The sequence below is a fragment of the Panthera tigris genome, chromosome X (genome assembly GCF_018350195.1).
Source record: "Panthera tigris isolate Pti1 chromosome X, P.tigris_Pti1_mat1.1, whole genome shotgun sequence".
Classification (NCBI taxonomy): Eukaryota; Metazoa; Chordata; class Mammalia; order Carnivora; family Felidae; genus Panthera; species Panthera tigris.
Window position 1 is genome coordinate 42,159,350 of NC_056677.1, and position 18,802 is coordinate 42,178,151.

The window sequence follows — 18,802 nt, forward strand, 5'->3', positions numbered from 1 at the left end:
CCCCCCCCCCCCGCTACCGCGCATGCGTTCTCCCTCTCCCCTCCGGCTCCCACCCCCACCCTCCAACTCCCCGCCCCCTCCCCGGGGTGGGGGGTGGGAGGTGGGGGGGGTGGGTTTGGAGCATCTCATCTGTCAGGCCTGTGAGAGCTGAGACGGTTTGCTTCCGAGCGCATCCCGAGCGCAACCATCTTTCTCAGGACTTGAGGTGAGCCGGGCCAACAAGCCTCTAGCCCCAGCCCCGGGCAGGGAGGCCTTTTCCCGGTGGGTTGTGAGGGCGCAACAGAGGTGGGCTTTGAGGGGGAGCCTTCCCCTATCGCCTCCCATTCTCAGGGGTCAGGAGCCACCTCCAGCCCCTCACTCAGCCACCTTTGTGGAGACAATCCTGGGTGCCGGTGTCCGCGCCGGGCGGGAAGCGGGCTGCTGTCCCGAGAGGCGGGAATGGGGTGACTCCAGGAACTGGACGAGTGGGACTGGCCAGAGTCAGGGGACAGTTTAGGGTAAAACTTGCGGGTCCCCCACCCACACCTCCCCAGCTTAGTCCAGGGGAGGGTGACCTGGCGCAGGTGTTGGCTTGTAGGGACTCAAGTTCAGGTGCCCCCCGCCCCTCGACGCACACCCCTGGCAACTGGGCGAATCCACACACCATGGGCCAGTCGGCTCCGAGTGGGGCCACAGCGTCTCAAAGGCCCTATGGTGACACTCGTAGGTCTCGGCCCACCGCAAGTGACTTGGTATCACCCGGGGAGCGCGAGACCCCTCTGTGGTTGATCTCCCGTGGGCCCTGTGATTTCGGGCCGGTCACCGCCACCACCAACTCGCTTGTCCCGGCATCGCTGTTCCTGCACTGACAAAGCAGCCATGGTGGTGAAGGCCCAGCGTCTCCAGGGTGGCGGGAAGAGTCGAGTGGGCCGTCATGCGGGTCCCCTGGCACCTGCCGAGCTCCCAGGAACTAATGCTGCTGCCCCTTATCACTCCTGGTGCCCTTTGCCAATGGGGCAGAGTCCGTCTCATAGGTCCCTGGCCTCAGGCGAGAACACCCTCAGATTCCCAGCTGCCCGGACCCCAATCCTGATAGTTATCCTTGAACCACCGCACCCCCTCCCGCCTTTTACTCAAGAGCAAATCCTCTCCATGAGTTCCACCGTCGGCACATACCAGAATCCGATCCGATCTCTCCCCTCAGTCTATCTTTGCTGCTACATTTCTCCCTCTTTCTGTCCCCCAAGCCTTCGGGTACCGCAGAGCTCCATCCTCAGTTTACCTTTTTATCATGCCCCCCTCCCGCCCGCGCTCTTCTTTCTGAGCCAGCGTATCTACCGAGAACCCCACGGGTGGATCCCCATCTGGGATCTGCCCCGCCCCCCAACCCTGACCTCCAGAGCTCAAACTCAACAGAACCCCCCACTGATGCCTCTAACCCGCCCTCTGTCCCCAAACTGTCATCATCCCTGGGTTTCCAGAAAGACCCGAGGTAGCAGCCATTATGATGCATTTCCTGAGGCCACACACTGAACCAAGACCAGAATGTGTATTGAATAAGTTTAATCGTAATTTGCTATTAATAGCTAACACTAATTGAGCGCCTGCTGTGTGCCCATCCTCTCCTTAACTGCATGATAATTTACTTGCTTATCTTGTTGATCGGCTCTTTCTCACTTCCAGAATCTAATCCTCCCAAGGGCAGGGATTTTAGTCTATTTTGTTCGCTGCCACTTCCCCACCCCCACACCTCCCACCTTCCTTCCCCACACCCATCACAATGCCTGGCACGCCAGGAAAACTCTGGAAATAATGCATGAAAATCAAATAATAATAAGAATGCCTAACATTAACCAATCCCCTTCTGCATGTTTATCACCTATTGAGATACATTTTGCTGATTCCCCTTTGTTGTCTGTTTTCCTGACTAGAATGACAAGTTCCTGGCAGCCAGGGTTTGGTAACAATTTTCCCAGTTGTTTGTCCTTGCCACACAGTAGGTTCTCAATAGCTGTATGCAGAATAGGTAATAAAGGCTAAATTCTAATGTTAATGGATAGCTGACCTCATAATTTGCTGATTTACTTGGTTTATTGTCTCCACCTTTTAGAATACAAACTCCCTGGGGGCAGGAATGTTGCTCAGCTTATAATATGTGATGGGGCACTATGTGGGGCTTGGGGATCAATCAACAGTGATACAAAACCAAATAAAAACTGACCAAAATCCCTGCTCTCCCTCCTCCGGAACAGGGAGGGACTGCTAATGGGCAGGAGATTTCTTTTCCGGGTGATGGAAATATTTTAAAAGTAGATTATGGTGATGGTGGGGGCGCATGCGACTCCAGACCTCGAGGTTGTAGGTTCGAGTCGCGTGTTGGGTGTAGAGATTACTTAAAGGGAAAAAAAAAAAAAAAGATTATGGTGATGGTTGCAGAACAGTTGAATATACTAAAAAACAGTGAATTGTGCACTTTAACTGGATTAGCTTTATGGTCTATCAATTAAAAGTAAATAAAACTTTTTAAAATCACTGCCTTCACATAGAGGGAATGAGACAGAAATTAAGCAACATAAATAATGTATATAGCATATTAGAGGGTGATTCGCACACACCTAGGCCCTTAGGGAAAGTGATGCGATGCCACCCAACTGTCCCCTTGCCCCCAAATGGTCTTGCCTAACCTACCCCCGTCCCCATTGTCTTTTCTTCTCTTTCCCTCGTAGGGTCTGGTGTTCACATCCCTTCCCTGAGCTGCCCACGGGGTAATGGCACTGCCAAGAAAGCCTAACATGTTTGATCTGGGCCTGGGCACGTGGAGCCTTAGCTCCCAGGAGGAGAGCCAGAGGGCGCAGGGACCCCCCAAGGGTGTCAGCAAGCAGCTGCCTGAGTACAAGGCGGTAGTGGTGGGCGCGAGTGGCGTGGGCAAGAGTGCGCTCACCATCCAGCTGAACCACCAGTGCTTCGTGGAAGACCACGACCCCACGATCCAGGATTCCTACTGGAAGGAGGTGGCCCTGGGCCACGGGGGCTGCATTCTGAATGTCCTGGACACGGCAGGGCAGGCCACCCATAGGGCCCTGCGTGACCAGTGTGTGGCGATCGGGGATGGTGTGCTGGGGGTCTTCGCCCTGGATGACCCCTCGTCTTTAGCCCAGCTGCAGCAGATGCGGGCCACCTGGGGCCCTCACCACACCCAGCCCCTGGTCCTTGTGGGCAACAAGTGTGACCTTGTGACCAGCACCGGAGACGCTCGTGCGGCCGCTGCAGCCCTTGCAAAGAGCTGGGGAGCCCCCTTCGTGGAGACCTCAGCCAAGACGCGGCAAGGTGTAGAGGAGGCCTTCACCCTGCTCATCCATGAGATCCAAAAGGTCCGGGAGGCCATGGCAAAAGAGGCCATGTCAGGGCCAGGTGGGGAGAAGGGCCGGCACGAGAAGGCCATGTGCCGCTGCGGCTGCTCCGTGGCCTAAAGATCTTGGTCAAGAAAAGTGGCCCTCCCCCAGGCCAGGGTGGTGGTTCCTAGACATGCAACCTCGGGAGCAGCTAGCTGTGTGGGGACACTGTTGGTGTACGGGGGATAGATGAATCCCTCTCTCTCTCGGGGAGTTTTTTGTTTGGTGATGGGCATCTGATAATGTAGGGCATAGTACTGGTTACTGTTGAGCTAAGAGATTTTGTGCAAAAATAAATGGTGTTCTCAGGTTTCAAAGCTGCCTCTGTGCCAAGTGTTCTGTGGGTGGGAGTGAAACTGGGGAGAATGTTACTTGTGAGATTTCTTTCATTCAAGAAATGCTGGCGGGGGGAGCCCACTGTGTGCCAGGCCCTGCTTTGAATGCAAAGGATGGAGAGGCACAGACACTTAAAAATCCCTGCCCTCCTAGATCTAACATAAGGCAGGTGTAGGAATAAAAAGTGGGGGAGGTCGAGGAAAGCCTTATCGAGTAGGTGACATTTGAGCAAAAATTCGCAGGTAACCTGGGGCAGAGGGAATAGCCAGTGCAAAGGGCAGGAGCATAAACCAACTACCACCACACCAACTCCCAATAGTGCAGGGCTGGGTGAGAGTACAGGTAAAGCGAGCCTCTATACTGTGGAACTCAGTATGTCAACATTAGAGATCAAGCTAACTCAATGCACCCTAGCTTTCTCCCCTGACAAAGACACTTTGTTAATGACCTGGAGCCCCAGGTTCTAATTTCTCAGACTCGGAGTTCCAAGCCGGGATAAGGCCTGCAGCTTGCTCCCTCTCTTCCCACTGGGAGCCCCTCCCTGCATCTGGAAGCGCTCACGTGTGCTTCTGGACACCACCCCCCCTCCGTACAGCCCAACCTCTGCTCCCACCTCACAGCCACCCCTCCGTCCTCAGAAGGATGGACCCTAGAAAGATGCTACTGCGGGCCCCTGAAAGAGTCCTCCAAGCCTTCCGGAGTGGGGCATGGGATCTGGGTGGTTACTACCATTGTCTTTATGGATGCCGCCTCCTGCGAGAAGAGGCTTTAGAGTGGGGGAGGGTGTCTCTACCGCCCCAGGGCAGGGGTCCCTATGCCTTTGTCTAAGGGCAGCCATCACCATACAGCCCACCAGCCCCCTAGAAACTGCCACTCAGACAAGCAAACAGCTGCTTTAGATCGCATTTATTGTGGGGGCAAGGGCGGGGATCTTGGGAGTCCAAGGGCAGCAACTGCAGCTGACGGGGTAAGCCGCTCTCAGTGTGCAGGTAGGGTGTTGGGGTGAGTGGTCCTGGGCCGGAGGGCGCGCAGGATTCAGGCGGTGCTCAGGGGGGCAGGAGGCGGCGCACCGGCGCCTGGGGCGAAGGGTTCTCCAGGCGCTTCACCCGCAGCAGGGCCCCCAGAACACCCTCAGGGGGCACCTCCGGGCTCAGATCCTGGTCCGCGGCGCGGCGGAGGCGGCGCGGGGCAGCCACAGCCTCAGGGTCCGCGCTCCCCGCCAGGATCCGCCCCAGCAAGTACCTGCAGGAGAGCCGAGTGGAAGGCACGGAGAATGTGCCCGCTCATCAACATCGCGGGCCTAGGTCCCAGATGACCCTGCAACCCATACTGCCTGGGGACCCGGCAGTCACCAGCCTCCCCCCCACCCAGGCGTCCCCAGCCCACAGCTTTCCAGCTGTCCCTGCCTCCCATCCCAGAAACTATAGTTTCCCTGCCCCCCACTACTCCCCCCAGGAAGCTGACATTGGAGCCTCCTCCCCGGGACCGAGAGTCCCTTTCCCCCACTTTCTCCCCAGCCAGACATCTCTGACTCTACACCCTGGGTCCAGCTCCTCACTCCCTCCTAGGGTCCCAGGGCCTAGGTGCTGGCAGCACGCTGTGAGGCAGGCCCCAGCCGTCCCCCTCCCCTTCCTTCCCCCAGCAGGATGCAGGCACCGCCCCCTGCCCGCCCATTGCTGGGCTACCTCAGCAGCTCCGGGTCCACATCTGGCGTCTCCTCGCCGGCGTCCTCTGCATCCGGGCCCGTGGGGCCGTCGTCGTAGACTGGGGGCCGGGGTCTGAGAGCAGGGGCAGGGACGAGCTGGGCCGCGAGGGCTGCAGGGTCCAGACGGGCGCGGAGCAGGGCGCGGGCTAGCTGCGCGGCGGGCGCGTCGGGGTCGTCCTCCAGGCCCAGCGCGGGGTCGTTAGTGCGGGGTGCGCTCCAGGCGCGCAGCAGCTGTGCTAGGACGCGCGCCTGCTGATCCTCGGCCTCCTGCGCCTCTGCCCGCGCTCGCTCCTGCCTTTCGGCCTCCAGCAGGTGCGCCAGCGCCCGCGCCAGCTCCTGCATAGCCCCAGCCCCTTCGCCGCGGGGCACTGCTCGCCGGAAGCGGCGGGGAGCTCCAGCCTCCGCCATGGGCGACGAGGCTGCGCCCAGGCCGCGGAGTTCCTGCCAGAAGACGAGGACGAGGAGGTGGGGGAAGAGATGTCAGCGTCCGTCAGGCCAGGGACCCCCCCCCCCCCCCACCGACCCACCCAGGGGATCTCCATGGACCTCGAAAATCCCCAGATGCCACCAAAGGCACTGTGGCCCCGCAAATATACCCAGACACCCCTAAGGCCACTGGAGACCCCAAATATCTCCAGATACACTTAAGACAACCAAAGCCCCCTATAGATCCTCAACCCCGCAATGGTTTCCTAGTGATTCAATTTGCCCCAGGGCTGCTGAAGAACAGTTTTTCTTTTTCTTTTTTTTTAACAGGAGTGGTGATGGCAGACATGACAGCCATAGATTTTTCTATATTGATGTTATGGACTAGAAGAACCATATCTGCATTTTATGGGTTCCTATTTATTGTTCACTTGTGTTACCCAAGAGATAGCAGACTGCTCTGCACCTTGAACTTTGGAATCTATATCTAGATCAGTACCTTTAAGTTCATCTTTTCCCTATCCCTTTTCTTTCTCCTCACTCCCTCCCTTCCTCTCTCTCTCTCTCCCTTCTCTTCCTCCCCTTCCTCTCTCTCTTCCTCCATCTCCCTGTCTCCTTCTCCCCCTCCTCTCTCCCTCTCCCTCTCCTTTTCTTTCCTCTGCATTGAATTGTTTTCCTGTGGATGTACATATTTTATTTAACTAGTCTTCAATTGATGGACATTTAGGGTGTTTCCAATCTTTTGCTATTCTTTTTTTAAAATATTTTATTTTTTAAGTAATCTTTACACCCAAAGTGGGGCTTGAACTCAGCCCCATCAAAAGCCTCACGCTTCACCCACTAGGCCAGCCAGGTGCCCCCAATCTTTTGCTGTTCTTATCATGTTGGGATAAATAACCTTGTTCATATATTATTTGGCTTGTGTGTACGTCTTTCTTTAGAATAAATTACCCAATGACTAATTTTCAATTTGGACAGTTTTAAAACAATTTCAAAAAGTTTAAAGAAATTTTAAAAAGGTATCAAAAGTGCGAGTAAGGAACAAAAGACCATAAAAATGACCATGAAGAGTTGAAAAAGAAACACATCGAACATCTAGAAATATGTTTTGTTCTTTGTTTGTTTTTGTTTTTATTTAGGTAATCTCTACAGCCAACGTGGGGGGCTCGAACTTACAACCCCGAGATCAAGAGTCGCAAGCTCTTCTGACTGAGGTATCCAGGCGCCCCTAGAAATATGTTTTAAATGAAATTAAAAATTAAACAGGCAAGGGACGCCTGGCTGGCTCAGTCAGAAGAGCGTGGGACTCTTGATCTCGGGGTTGTAAGCTTGAGCCCCCCACGTTGGCTGTAGAGATTACTTGAAAATGAAATGTTAAAAAAAATTTAAAACAGGCCAGTTAAATAGCAGATTCAATAGAGCAGAAGGAAGTGATAAGATTGAACAGATCTTGACACTTGCTACACAATGGAAGGGACACTCCGAGCAGACAGGATCAACTCCTTCAAAGACTCATGCAGGGACAACAAATGATCCTAATGCGGGAGCAATGGAAAGGAAAAGATGAATACGTTTGACTCCATTCAAATTAAGGATTTCCTGTTATCCCAAGACACCACAAATAGAGTGAATGGGAGAAGATGCCTGCAACACGAATAAAGGATTGGCATCAGATACACAAAGAATGCCTAAAAAGCAAAGAGGCAAACAAACTAAACCTAGGGAAAACTGATGATCAAATATTTCACAAAAAATGAAACTCAGTTACTAAATATGAGACATAGGGCACCTCATTAGTAGTGAGGAAAATGCAAATTAAAATGCCAATGAGCTACTATGCACAGTGCGTCCAAAAGATTGCCAAAAATCAAACTGTCTAATAATGTCCAATGTTGGCGTGGCTGTGGAAAAAATGGAAACTCTCATACACTGCTGGTGGGAATTCAACTGCGAGAATAACTTTGAAAAAACAATTTGGCAATGTCTAAAAAGACGCACAAATCCTGTGACCCACTCCTGGGGTGGTACACTGTTTGAAATAGCATAAAAGTGGAGAAGGGGAGGACAAAAGCCTGGAAACAACCCAGATGTCTATGGGCTTATTGAGAATGCATTTATAAAACCATGATATACACATATACTGGCAATATACTCATAAAATAAAATATTATGCAGCAATTGACTTTTGTAAACGAATTACAGCCATGCACTTCAATGTGGAAATGTGGATGGTGGACGCATCTCACAACCGATGCACAGCCAAAACAAAAACAAAAACAAAAAGGAGGTTGGAATTGGATTTCAGGCGGCCTAAGACATCCTGATGACTTCCTAGTGACCCCTAGTGACAACTAGGAGCCAGATGCCTGGCATGATTCCATTTCTATGAGGAAAGGCTAAAACAACATATTGTTTAGACATATATACCTATATGAGGATTCCTTTAAAAAGTAAGGAATCAATGAACAGAAAATACAGGATAATGATTCTGGAGGAGAGGGTTGCTGTGCGCAGGGGCACCAGAGGCTTCTAACTACTGATCATGCTCTATTTCTTAAACTGAGTGGTGGGTAGACATGGGGGTTATTTTATCATTATTCGCTACATCACACATGTATGTTAACTATATTACGCCATATGTAAAATATTTAATAATTCTTAAATCCCCCATCCTTGACGCTGACAGCGCTGAAGAGTTGGAGGATGTTGTGCTCCAAGCGCCCTGTGCGCCACAACTCCTCAGCCCCTGGGGAACCACACACTCACCAGCAATCACAACCTCACACACACTCACATGGACTAGCAGGCGTTGAGATGTCACATGTGCAACGCAAAATTGCCACATCCACACACAAGGAACCGCACACGTTCACACACACGGCTGCTCATGCAGTTACAATCGCCAAGCTACCCAGATGCGTGGACACGCACCATCCTTAAAGACACAATGCAGCACAGAGACATCATGGCTCCTCTCCCCACAATGACACAGCTCCACAAAGAGACAGAGAAACAGCCTCATGAACACCCATACAAAATCCTGGTCACTCGGTCCAACAGAACCCAAATGGGATGTGCACATGGGAATGCAAAAAGTATTCCCTCTCAAAAGATGAAATCTCTTTCTCCTCCCCCCCCCCCGCCTCTCTCTCTCTCTCTCTCTCTCTCTCTCTCTCTCTCTCTCTCTCCCTCTCTCTGTCTCACACACACATAGACACGCCCAAAGGTCAGTCATCACCACAGGATTCACCAACACACGGTGTCACTGAGACAAGTCACGCGCAGGAACACCACCGGCATCACACACGATGCACACTCAGACCCACAACCGCACCTCTGCATGGACGCTTGGAAGCGCTGACATCAAAGGACACACACTTACAGGGCCATCACGTTCTCACGCCCCTGTCATCGCATCTCGTGCACACAGACCGGTGCGCGCACTCCTTCCCGAATGCGCGCTAGTCCCATGGAAAGCGCACAGGCGACGGCGGGGCGAGGCCCGGCCTGCACCAAGTGCCAAGGATGGGCTGGGTGCGGCTGCCAGGCGAGCCCCGCACACCGCCACCCACACACCCAGAGACCGAGTCCGGCATGGCCAGGGCGCCGACTGGCGGCTGCACCCCAGGCCACCCTGACCGACCTCCCCGCACGTCCGGGAGCAAGGGCCAGCGAGGATGAAGGGCCAGCAGCCGAGCGCAGACCCTTGCCTGCAGCACCCTTCTCCCCACCCCCACCCCGAACCCGACTGGTGTCCCACCTTTCCCGGCCGTGCGCAGAACGCAGGGGGAGGCCGAAGTAAGCCCAACAGCAGCAGCACCAAAAGGCCGACGCCCCCGGCCCGCGGCCCGCCGAGCAGTGGCGACCACGCCATGCTGCCCCAGCGAGCCGGGCTCCGGACGGGCGGACTGGCTGGCAAATGCGCAGCACCTGGGCTAGCGGGCAAGGCTGCGGTGCTCTGCGGCTGCGCACACCAGGGAACCCGGCCCTCCCCTGCCCACCCCCTCTGCCGCCACTCCACGCAGGCGCAGCTTGGGAGCACCAGCAGCCCCTCCATCCAGCCCATCGCCATGGAGATGCCCAAGGGGCAAGGTGGAAAGCTGGAGCCTGAGATGGCGGTTGCCATGGCAGTAGGAGGGCAGTTGCCGAGGCAACAGACCTTGCTGTCCCTTAGCAGACAGGCAAGAAAAATGGACTCAGTGGAGTGGAATGGGGGTCTGGTCCCCACCTCTCCCTCCCTGGGAGGAGATATATGACTTGTTCAGTGAATAAACAGTTACTCGCTACTGTGGGCGAGGATAGATACATAGATACATAGATTTCACCCATATATTGCTCAAGAAAGGATTTCAAGTCACTTAAAATGATATATCAAAAGAAACAAAACTGGTAAAATTTGTGTATCCATTGGGCAAAAAATGTTGGGAAAGTAATGTTAGTAGTTATTTCGGGGTGAGGCAATAAATAATGGTTTGTCAGTTTCTCCTTCACACTTCTCTCTGCTGTCTGAAAAATGTTGCAATGGATATGTATTACTATTAAAATTAGATAAAAAGATAAAGATTATTTTCATTTTGGAATTAAAACAAAGTATGCTAACACGGCATAAATTAAAAGTGAAGAAAAGAAAGACCCATTTATGTTGCTGTGAGTATATCTAATCCATTGATTCTGTCTCCATCTCTGCAGTATAACAATTTTACAATGAAAATCATTATACACATCCCTTTATGGACCTGAAGATGATATACCTAGCCACAGTGTGATGAACACATGTTTAAGGTGGTTCCCATGATCCTTGCCTCCTGGTGTCTACAATCTTTTTCTCTTTCTTTAATGTTTATTTAGTTTTGAGAGGGGGGAGGGACAGAGAGAGAGGGAGACAGATGATCCAAAGCAGGCTCCCCGCTGACAGCAGCCAGCCAGACGGGGGGGACTTGAGCTGAAGTCGGATGCTCAACTGACTGAGCCACCCAGGCGCCCTCTGGTGTCCACAATGTTGTGTAATCCCCTTCCCTTTGAAAGTGTGCATAACCAAAGGTGAGCAGATATATGGGCTTACGTGTACATAATTATATTAGAAATGAGGTTGACACTGTTACGGATGGGAGAGTCTGCATTTGTGTGAATGGAGGTCTGGGTTCTTGGATTCCCCAGGAAAGACTCTTGTGATGATCCTTGCTCAAAGAAAGACAGACAGAAGGAAGGTAGCAAGCACAAAGCAGTTTATTAAGGACAATACACTGTCAAGAAGGGAGGGTGGGCAAGCCCAGAGGCAACAACTACTCCAGGGCTAGGGGTGTCTTTTCTTTTTATGTTTGCAGAGGGTATGGGTCATAGCTTGGGTGGTCTCCAACTGAGGTTTTTTCCATTCATCTAAGGGACTCTTCTTACCAGTTGGGAGGGGAAGTTTTTGGCCCTACAAGGTTCTTGATGGAACTGACACAGCCATCTTTCCCCAGGGAGGAGAGGCTGTTGGTGTGGGGGTTGAAACCATAATGCAAACATATTTTAATGGAGCTATAGGTTGCCCTGGGGCAGAGGTTGAAGAGAAAAGTGCATGTTCTGCACCTGAGGCTCTTGGTCTGTCAGCCCTGGGGTATTGGAAGTTGTAAGGCCCGGATGCTAAAAGCCACAAAGTCAGGGTGTTGTGCCCTCAGACTTCTTTTAAAGTTTATTTATTTTGAGAGAGAGAGAGAGAGCGCGCGAGCACACAAGTGAGGGAGGGGAAGAGAGAAGGAGAGACAGAATCCCAGGCAGGCTCCACACCATCAGCACAGATCCTGATGCAGGGTTCGAACTCACTGTCAGATCATGACCTCAGCTGAGATCTAGAATTGGACATTACCTGACTGAGCCACCCAGGCACCCCTGCCCTCAGGCTTCTAATGTGTCACCTATTTATCACTGTCTTTGCCTCCAGCTGATGTCTAACTAACTGTGTACTCTATTGAAATGACCACGTTGTGAGGTGATTCCCACTCCCTTACCTCTAGGTAGCCTCTAGGAACTGAAGGTGGCCACCAGCTGACAGCCAGCAAGAAATCAAAGCCCCCAGTCCTTCAACTGCAAGGAACTGAATTCTGCCAATGACCTGGGTGGGCTTGAATCCTTCCCCAGTCAAGCCTCAGATGAGGCTGCAGCCCTTCCCAACACCTTCATTTCAGTTTTGTGAGACCCTAAGCGGAGATCCCAGTTAAGGAACTGTGAGCTAATGTCCTTGTAAGTATGTTGTGTTAAGGTGGGAAGTAACATATCATCAACAAACGAGAAATAGAAGAGAACTTCTTCAGCTGGTTAAAGGACAAAACCCCACAGCTAACATCATACTTAACAGTAAAAGGCTGAAAATTTTTCCTGCAGGGATCGGGATCAAGACAAGGATGTTCCAGGGGTGCCTGGCTGGCTCAGTTGGTAGAGCATGTGACTCTTGATCTCAGGATGATGAGTTCAAGCCCCACATTGGGCGTAGAGCTTACTTAAAAAAGAAAAAAGATGAGGATGTTCCCTCACCACTTCTACCACTTCTATTTGACATTGTACTGAAGGTTCTAGCCAGGGCACTTAGGCAAGAAAAAAAGGCATCCGTAGTGGAAAGGCAGAAGTGAAATTATTTCCATTTGCAAATGACATGATCTGACACGTGGATAATCTTAAGGAATCCACAATAAACCCATTAGAGTTAATGAATGAGACCAGAAAGGTTGCGGGATATAAGATCAATATTATAAAACTCAATTGTATTTCTATACACTAGCAGTGAACAATCCAAAAACTGAAATTAAGAAAACAATTCCAGTTGCAATAGCATCCAAAAGAATAAAAACACTTAGAAACAAATTTAACAAAATTAGTGCAAGACTGTACCCTGAAAGCTACAAAAGCCATCTAACATAAACTCAAATCCCATAATCACTCACTTCCAACACCCCTTTTTCAGATACTCCACAGTTCCCTATGGTGTGTGGGCTCCCTCACTGCAGCAAGCCAATAAACCCAATTTGGTTTGACTGCAGCTGTGTTCTGATGGTCTTTGACTGATGTGCATTAACATAAATGAAGGAGGTTCAGCAGAAACCCTCACTTCCCTGCTCTGTGACCTTCAACTCAGTAATAGTGTTCCTATCTGCAACCCCTTGTGTCTCCAGCTAATTAAGTCACCTCCCCGCCCATGCTTGGAAGGAAGTTCACAGTGACTTGAATCTAGACATTTCAGTGAGGCCCCCTGCATTGGGTTTATTTGTTTTATTTGTTTTCCTAGGAATAAGGATCCCTGGGACTGTGGTTATCTGATCAGATATGTATTGTTACTTGGACAATTGTTTTGTAGCTTTCTACCACCTGCTCCTATGGTCTGTCTAATTGTGTATAGTAAATATATAAGTGTTCTATTTAGTTACATAGTTGATTGTTACTACACAACAAAAAGAAAAGTCTATAGGAAGACAAAAAAAATGGCCCTGACACATTTATTCTCAAGCTGGCCCTGGGAGGCTAAGGAGCTCAGGTTTCCTCAGACCAGCATCCTTTGGACAAACAAGGCTTGGATCACCATTAGAAAATCTTATGTGGAAGCAGTCTCAAATAGGTATCTGTTCACACATGTTCATAGCAGCATTATTCACAACAGCTAAAACATGGAAGCAACACAACTGTCCATCAGAGGATGAATGGATCAGCAAAATGTGATCTATACCTAAAATGGAATATTATTCAGCCTTTAAGAAAGGAAATTCTGGGCACCTGGGTGGTTCAGTCAGTTGAGTGTCCACTTTCTGCTCAGGTCATGATCTCACAGTTCGTGAGTTTGAGCCCCGCATCAGTCTCTGGGCTGACAGCTCAGAGCCGGGAGCCTGCTTCGGATTCTGTGTCTCCCTCTCTCTCTCTGCCCTTCACCCCACCCAAGCTCTGCCTCTGTTTCTCTCTCAAAAATAAACATTAAAATATTTTTTTTCTAAAGAAAGGAGATTCTGACACACACTACAACATGGATAAACACTGAGGACATTATGCTGAGTGAGATAAGCCAGTCCCCAAAAGATGAATACTGTATGAGTCCCGTATATGAGGTACTTAGAATAGTCAAGATCACAGAGACAGAAAGTAGAATGGTGGGTTGTCAGGAGGAAGGGGAATAGGGAGTTAGTGTTCAATGAGTACAGAGTTTCCATTTTGTAAGATAAAAAAAGCTATGGAGATGGATGGTGGTGATAGCTGCACAATCTTATGAATGTATTTAATACTACTGAAATGTATACTTAAAAATGGTTAAGATGGTAAATTTGATGTTATGTGTATTTCACAATAAAACGAACAACACTTACATGAATTTGTCAGTTTTGTCTTTGTGTCCCTGAGAATTGTTTTGTTTAGTTTCATCTTCCCAGAGTCAGGAGAGTTTTTATTCCTGGCCCATGATCAGTGATGATTGGCCTTTGGCCAAAATCTGGAGACACAGTTACACAAGCACCATCCTTATGGTGCATTGCAATTCTTGTGGGATCTCCTCAGTCTAAAACTGCCTCCTCCTGGCCACATACCTGCTTCCTTCATGTTTTCTCAGTGAAATGTCAACACCTATGTTTATCTCTCTAACTGGCATAATTTCACCAGGGAGATTTCAGAATTGCAGTAACCAAACTTTTGCTATGAAAAAGATAATTCATTTGATGGATACCTTAGAACCGAAAGGGCAGAAATCCATATGAAGAGATGGTTTGTTTCATTTATCTAAGAGAGAGATCATTTTGTTTAATAAAGGAGATGTCCTTCTCTTCATTTCTGTATTTGGGAATTACAAAGTGCTGACTTTCGAGGCACCTGGATGGCTCAGTTAAACGTCCGACTCTTGATTTTGGCTCAGGGCATGATCTCATGGTTTGTGGGATTGAGCCCCACATCATGCTCTGTGCTGACAGTGTGAAGCCTGCTTGTGATTCTCTCTCTCCCTCTCTCTCTGCCCCTCCCCTGATCATGTGCGCACACTCTGTCTCTCAAAATAAATACATACATACATACATACATACATACATACATACATACATAAATATTTAAAAATTCCTCTTTATTTTTTAAATGTTTATTTATTTTTGAGACACGGGGCTCGGACTCACAAACCATGAGATCATGCCCTGAGCCAAACTCGCATGCTTAATTGACTGAACCACCCAGGCACCCCTAAAAATTCCTCTTAAAAAAAAAAAGTGCTGACTTTTTAATAGTATGCCTTGGTGACATTGTCAAGGGCCTGATTTATTGTTTAAATAAGCTGTAATAACTCTCTTTGCAGTATGTTTATGTCAAATTGTATTTTCTTGCAGCCAAAAGTCTTCCCCTCTGCTTTCTGGTGGAACATGACTAGCTTTTTACAGTGTTCATTTCATGTTCATCTGAAGCCACTATGGGAACCCTTATCAAAATGGACAAACCAATGAAGGAAATTCTACATAGCTTGCCATTATTTGAGATAACCGTAATAAGACTGGAGGTTGGCAAACATACTTCATGATATTAGCCACAGTAGCAGAGAGAAATTGGCCTTGACACTGAACTAACATTGATGGGGTAAGTTTAAGGGTCTTGCTGAGATGGTCCCCTTGAATGTCATACTTCCAATGAGACAATCATGGCAAAGACTGTAAAGGTAGGACATGGATAGGAACCAAAGACTTGAGGCCCCTTTGAACACCTCCAAAGTGGCTATGAGCACGTTCTGGCTGTGATTTATCTTCCAGGTGAACTGAGCCTTTCATCGCCAGGGAGCTTTTGCTGTAAGGGTAGGAATTATCACCCATAATCTTCAGAAAAAGTAGAGAGACCTAATAGAATTCTAAAAGTGGGGCACCTGGGTGGCTCAGTCGGTGAAGCATGACTTTGGCTCAGGTCATGATCTCAAGATTTGTGAGTTTGAGCCCTGCATTGGGCTCTCAGCTGTCAGCACACAGGTTGCTTCGAATCTTCTGTCCCACTCTCTCTCTCTGCCCCTTCCCCGCAGGGGCCGGCTGGCTCAGTCAGTGGAGCATGTGATTCGTCATCTACGTCGGAGTTGTGAGTTCAACCCCTAGGTTGGGTGTAGAGATTACTTAAAAATAACCAAAAAAAAAAAATCTTTAAAAGTAGAAGCAACAGAAAACAAACTGATGGTTGTATGGTTGCCAGAGGGGAAGAGGATGGGCAAAAAGGGGTGGAGGGGAGAGGGACATACAGGCTGACAGTTATGGAATGAAAAAGTCATGGGAATGCAAGGCACAGCAGAGGGAATATAGTCAATGGTACTGTAATGGCATTGTATAGTGGCAGGTGTTCAGCATAGCATAACATACGGAGATGTTGAATCACCATGAATCACTATGTACACCTGAAACTAATATAACATTGTGTGCCAACTATATTTCAAAAAAAAAAAATCTGGGGCACCTGGGTGGCAGAGTCAGTTAAACATCTGGCTCTTGATCTCAACTCAGGTCACCATCTCACGGTTCCTGAGTTCGAGCCCTGGGTCGGGCTCTGTGCTGATAATGAGGAACCTGTTGGGATTCTCTCTCTCCTCTTTCTCTCTGCCCCTCCCCTGTTCACGTTCTCTCTCTCAAAAATAAATAAACATTAAAGAAAAAACCTCTGTGTTTCTTTAAAAAAAAAAAAAGTAACAGGGTGAGAATAAAGGAGATCATCCTGAGAGATACTTTAGTTGGATACTAGAGGGCATCATGGTACAATAATAGTCAAGATCCACAGTGGAATAAAAAGGAAAAAAGGAGTGCTGTAGAAATCAGAAAGTTAATCTTGTTTCATCATCTTGGGGACAAGCTCTGCACCTCTGCAGTCATCAGCTTCTGGAGAATTCCTAAGAATCCTGTTTCATGCCTATTAATACGTCTTTTTCAACAAGCTTGAGGGAGATTTGCCCTCTGATTATGCCGGCTTTGTTCTGGTGGATATTTTGAAATTTTTTTAAAGTAATCTCTACACCTAATGTGGGGCTCAAACTCACAACTTTGAGATCAAGAGTTGCATGCTCTTCTGACTGAGCCAGCCACACGCCCCTATATGGATTTAAAAAAAAAATTTTTTTCCATTTATTTATTTTTGAGAAACAGAGTGAGACAAAGTGTGAGTGGGGGAGGGGCAGACAGAGAGGGAGACACAGAATCTGAAGCAGGCTCCAGGCTCTGAGCTGTCAGCACAGAGCCTGAAGCGGGGCTTGAACCCACAAACTGTGAGATCATGACCTGAGCTGAAGTCGGACGCTCAACCGACTGAGCCACCCAGGCGCCCCCCTACATGGATATTTTGAAAATGCAGCTCGAACCTGTTAGGGAGACATCTGGAGGCATCAAATGAATTTCTAGTGGTATGAAGTTAAATTGGCCTGTAATAGGGTAGAATCCAGGATTCCAAGTAAAATTACAAAACACATGGGCTGGTCTGTTATTAACTCAGAAATAATTAACAAGAGATGGTCCCCAGAGGGGATAGATAGATCTTATTGCCATCAGTTTTGAGGGGTTATAGAGAAGGAGGGAGGCAAACCATAAGAGATTCTTAAATACTGAGAACAAACTGAGGGTTGATGAGGGGTGGGGGAGAGGAGAAAGTGGGTGATGGGCATTGAGGAAGGCACCTGTTGGGATGAGCACTGTCAAACAAATTTATTTGACAATAAATTATATTTAATTAAAAAAAAGAAGCGTGTTGACTTTTTATATTTTTAAAAATTTCTTTTAAAAATAAATTTTTTTGAGAGAGAGTGGAGGAGGGGTAGAGAGAGAGAGGGAAAGAGAGAGAATCCCAAACAGGTTCTGCACTGTCAGTGCAGAGCCTGGCCCCGGGCTCTTGGTTGTTTTCTCAGACCATGGCTACTACTCTGAATGTGATTTCTCTCTCTCTCAGGCACACACACTCATCCACCAAGACAAAAATTTCATAGCTTTTTTTTTTGATGTTTATTTTTGAAAGAGAGAGACAGAATGCAAGCAGGGGAGGGGCAGAGAGGGAGGGAGACACAGAATCCAAAGCAGGCTCCAGGCTCTGAGCTGTCAGCACAGAGCCGGATGCGGGGCTCAAACTCACGAACTGCAAGATCATGACCTGAGCTGAAGTCCGACGCCCAACAGACTGAGCCTCCCAGGCGCTCCATTCATAGCTATTGTTTTAAATACCTCCAAAGTGGGGCACCCAGGTGGCTCAGTCGGTTGAGGATCCAACTTTGGTCTGGGTCATGTTCTCACAGTCTGTGAGTTCAAGTCCCGTGTTGGGCTCTGGGCTGACAGCCCAGAGCCTGGAGCCTGCTTCAGATTCTGAGTCTCCCTCTCTCTCTCTGCCCCTCCCCTGCTGATGCTGTCTCTGTCTGTCTCTTAAAAATAAGTAAACATTAAAGAAATTTAAATACCTCTGAAGGTAGATTTCTTTCTTATAGGTCCCTTCTGGTACTAACATTTCCCTCAAAAAACTAATCTCAACCCCTGGTCCTGTAAAAATTGGACACTGACTTCACAGAATGCTTCTGCTGAGGTCATTATAACCCTATCAGCAAGACCTAGACCATCAGGAATGGGAACTAGCCTTGGGACATTTTGTTCTTTTCAGAGACTCCAGCCTGTTGGGCTGCTATTGTTTAACTCCACTCAAGCAATCTTTCCCTCTTGGTGTGCCTGCGTGGCTCAGTTGGTTAAGCATCTTGACTTGATTTTGGCTCGGGTCATGATCTCAAATTCTAGTGAGACTAAAAGTAAAAGCCTCTGGGGCGCCTGGGCGGCTCAGTCGGTTAAGTATCTGACTTGGGCTCAGGTCATGATCTCACAGTTCGTGAGTTCGAGCCCTGCATTGGGTGAGCTTGAGCCCCACATCGGTTGAGCCCCGTTTCTCTCTCCCTCTTTCTTTCTCTGCCCCTCATGGGATTCTCTCTCTCTCTCTTCCGCTCCCTCTGTCTCTGCCCCTGGCTCACTTGTGCCCTCTCTCTCTCAAA

The 18,802-nt window shown here is 49.1% G+C and overlaps 2 protein-coding genes across 2 annotated transcripts; one reads left to right on the forward strand and one right to left on the reverse strand.

The window, feature by feature from the left end:
* Nucleotides 1-126: 126 nt before the first annotated feature.
* Nucleotides 127-3,613, forward strand: ERAS (ES cell expressed Ras). Its single transcript, XM_042974780.1, has 2 exons — nt 127-205; nt 2,706-3,613. The coding sequence occupies exon 2, from the start codon at nt 2,748-2,750 to the stop codon at nt 3,447-3,449; it is 702 nt and encodes a 233-aa protein (XP_042830714.1). The 5' UTR covers nt 127-205; nt 2,706-2,747; the 3' UTR covers nt 3,450-3,613.
* Nucleotides 3,614-4,603: 990 nt separating this feature from the next.
* PCSK1N (proprotein convertase subtilisin/kexin type 1 inhibitor) lies at nt 4,604-9,771 on the reverse strand. Its single transcript, XM_042974185.1, has 3 exons — nt 9,599-9,771; nt 5,393-5,853; nt 4,604-4,949 (listed from the first exon to the last, which is right to left on the reverse strand). The coding sequence occupies exons 1-3, from the start codon at nt 9,710-9,712 to the stop codon at nt 4,754-4,756; spliced, it is 771 nt and encodes a 256-aa protein (XP_042830119.1). The 5' UTR covers nt 9,713-9,771; the 3' UTR covers nt 4,604-4,753.
* Nucleotides 9,772-18,802: the final 9,031 nt, after the last annotated feature.

Excerpts from the sequence above, each read along its gene's own strand:
- ERAS (XM_042974780.1), top strand. The coding sequence starts at position 2,748 with ATGGCACTGCCAAGAAAGCCTAACATGTTTGATCTGGGCCTGGGCACG.
- PCSK1N (XM_042974185.1), bottom strand. The coding sequence starts at position 9,712 with ATGGCGTGGTCGCCACTGCTCGGCGGGCCGCGGGCCGGGGGCGTCGGC. Across the intron at positions 5,854-9,598 it reads TCTGCGCACGGCCGGGAAAG|GAACTCCGCGGCCTGGGCGC; the intron begins GTGGGACACCAG and ends GTCTTCTGGCAG. Across the intron at positions 4,950-5,392 it reads GTGGACCCGGAGCTGCTGAG|GTACTTGCTGGGGCGGATCC; the intron begins GTAGCCCAGCAA and ends GCTCTCCTGCAG.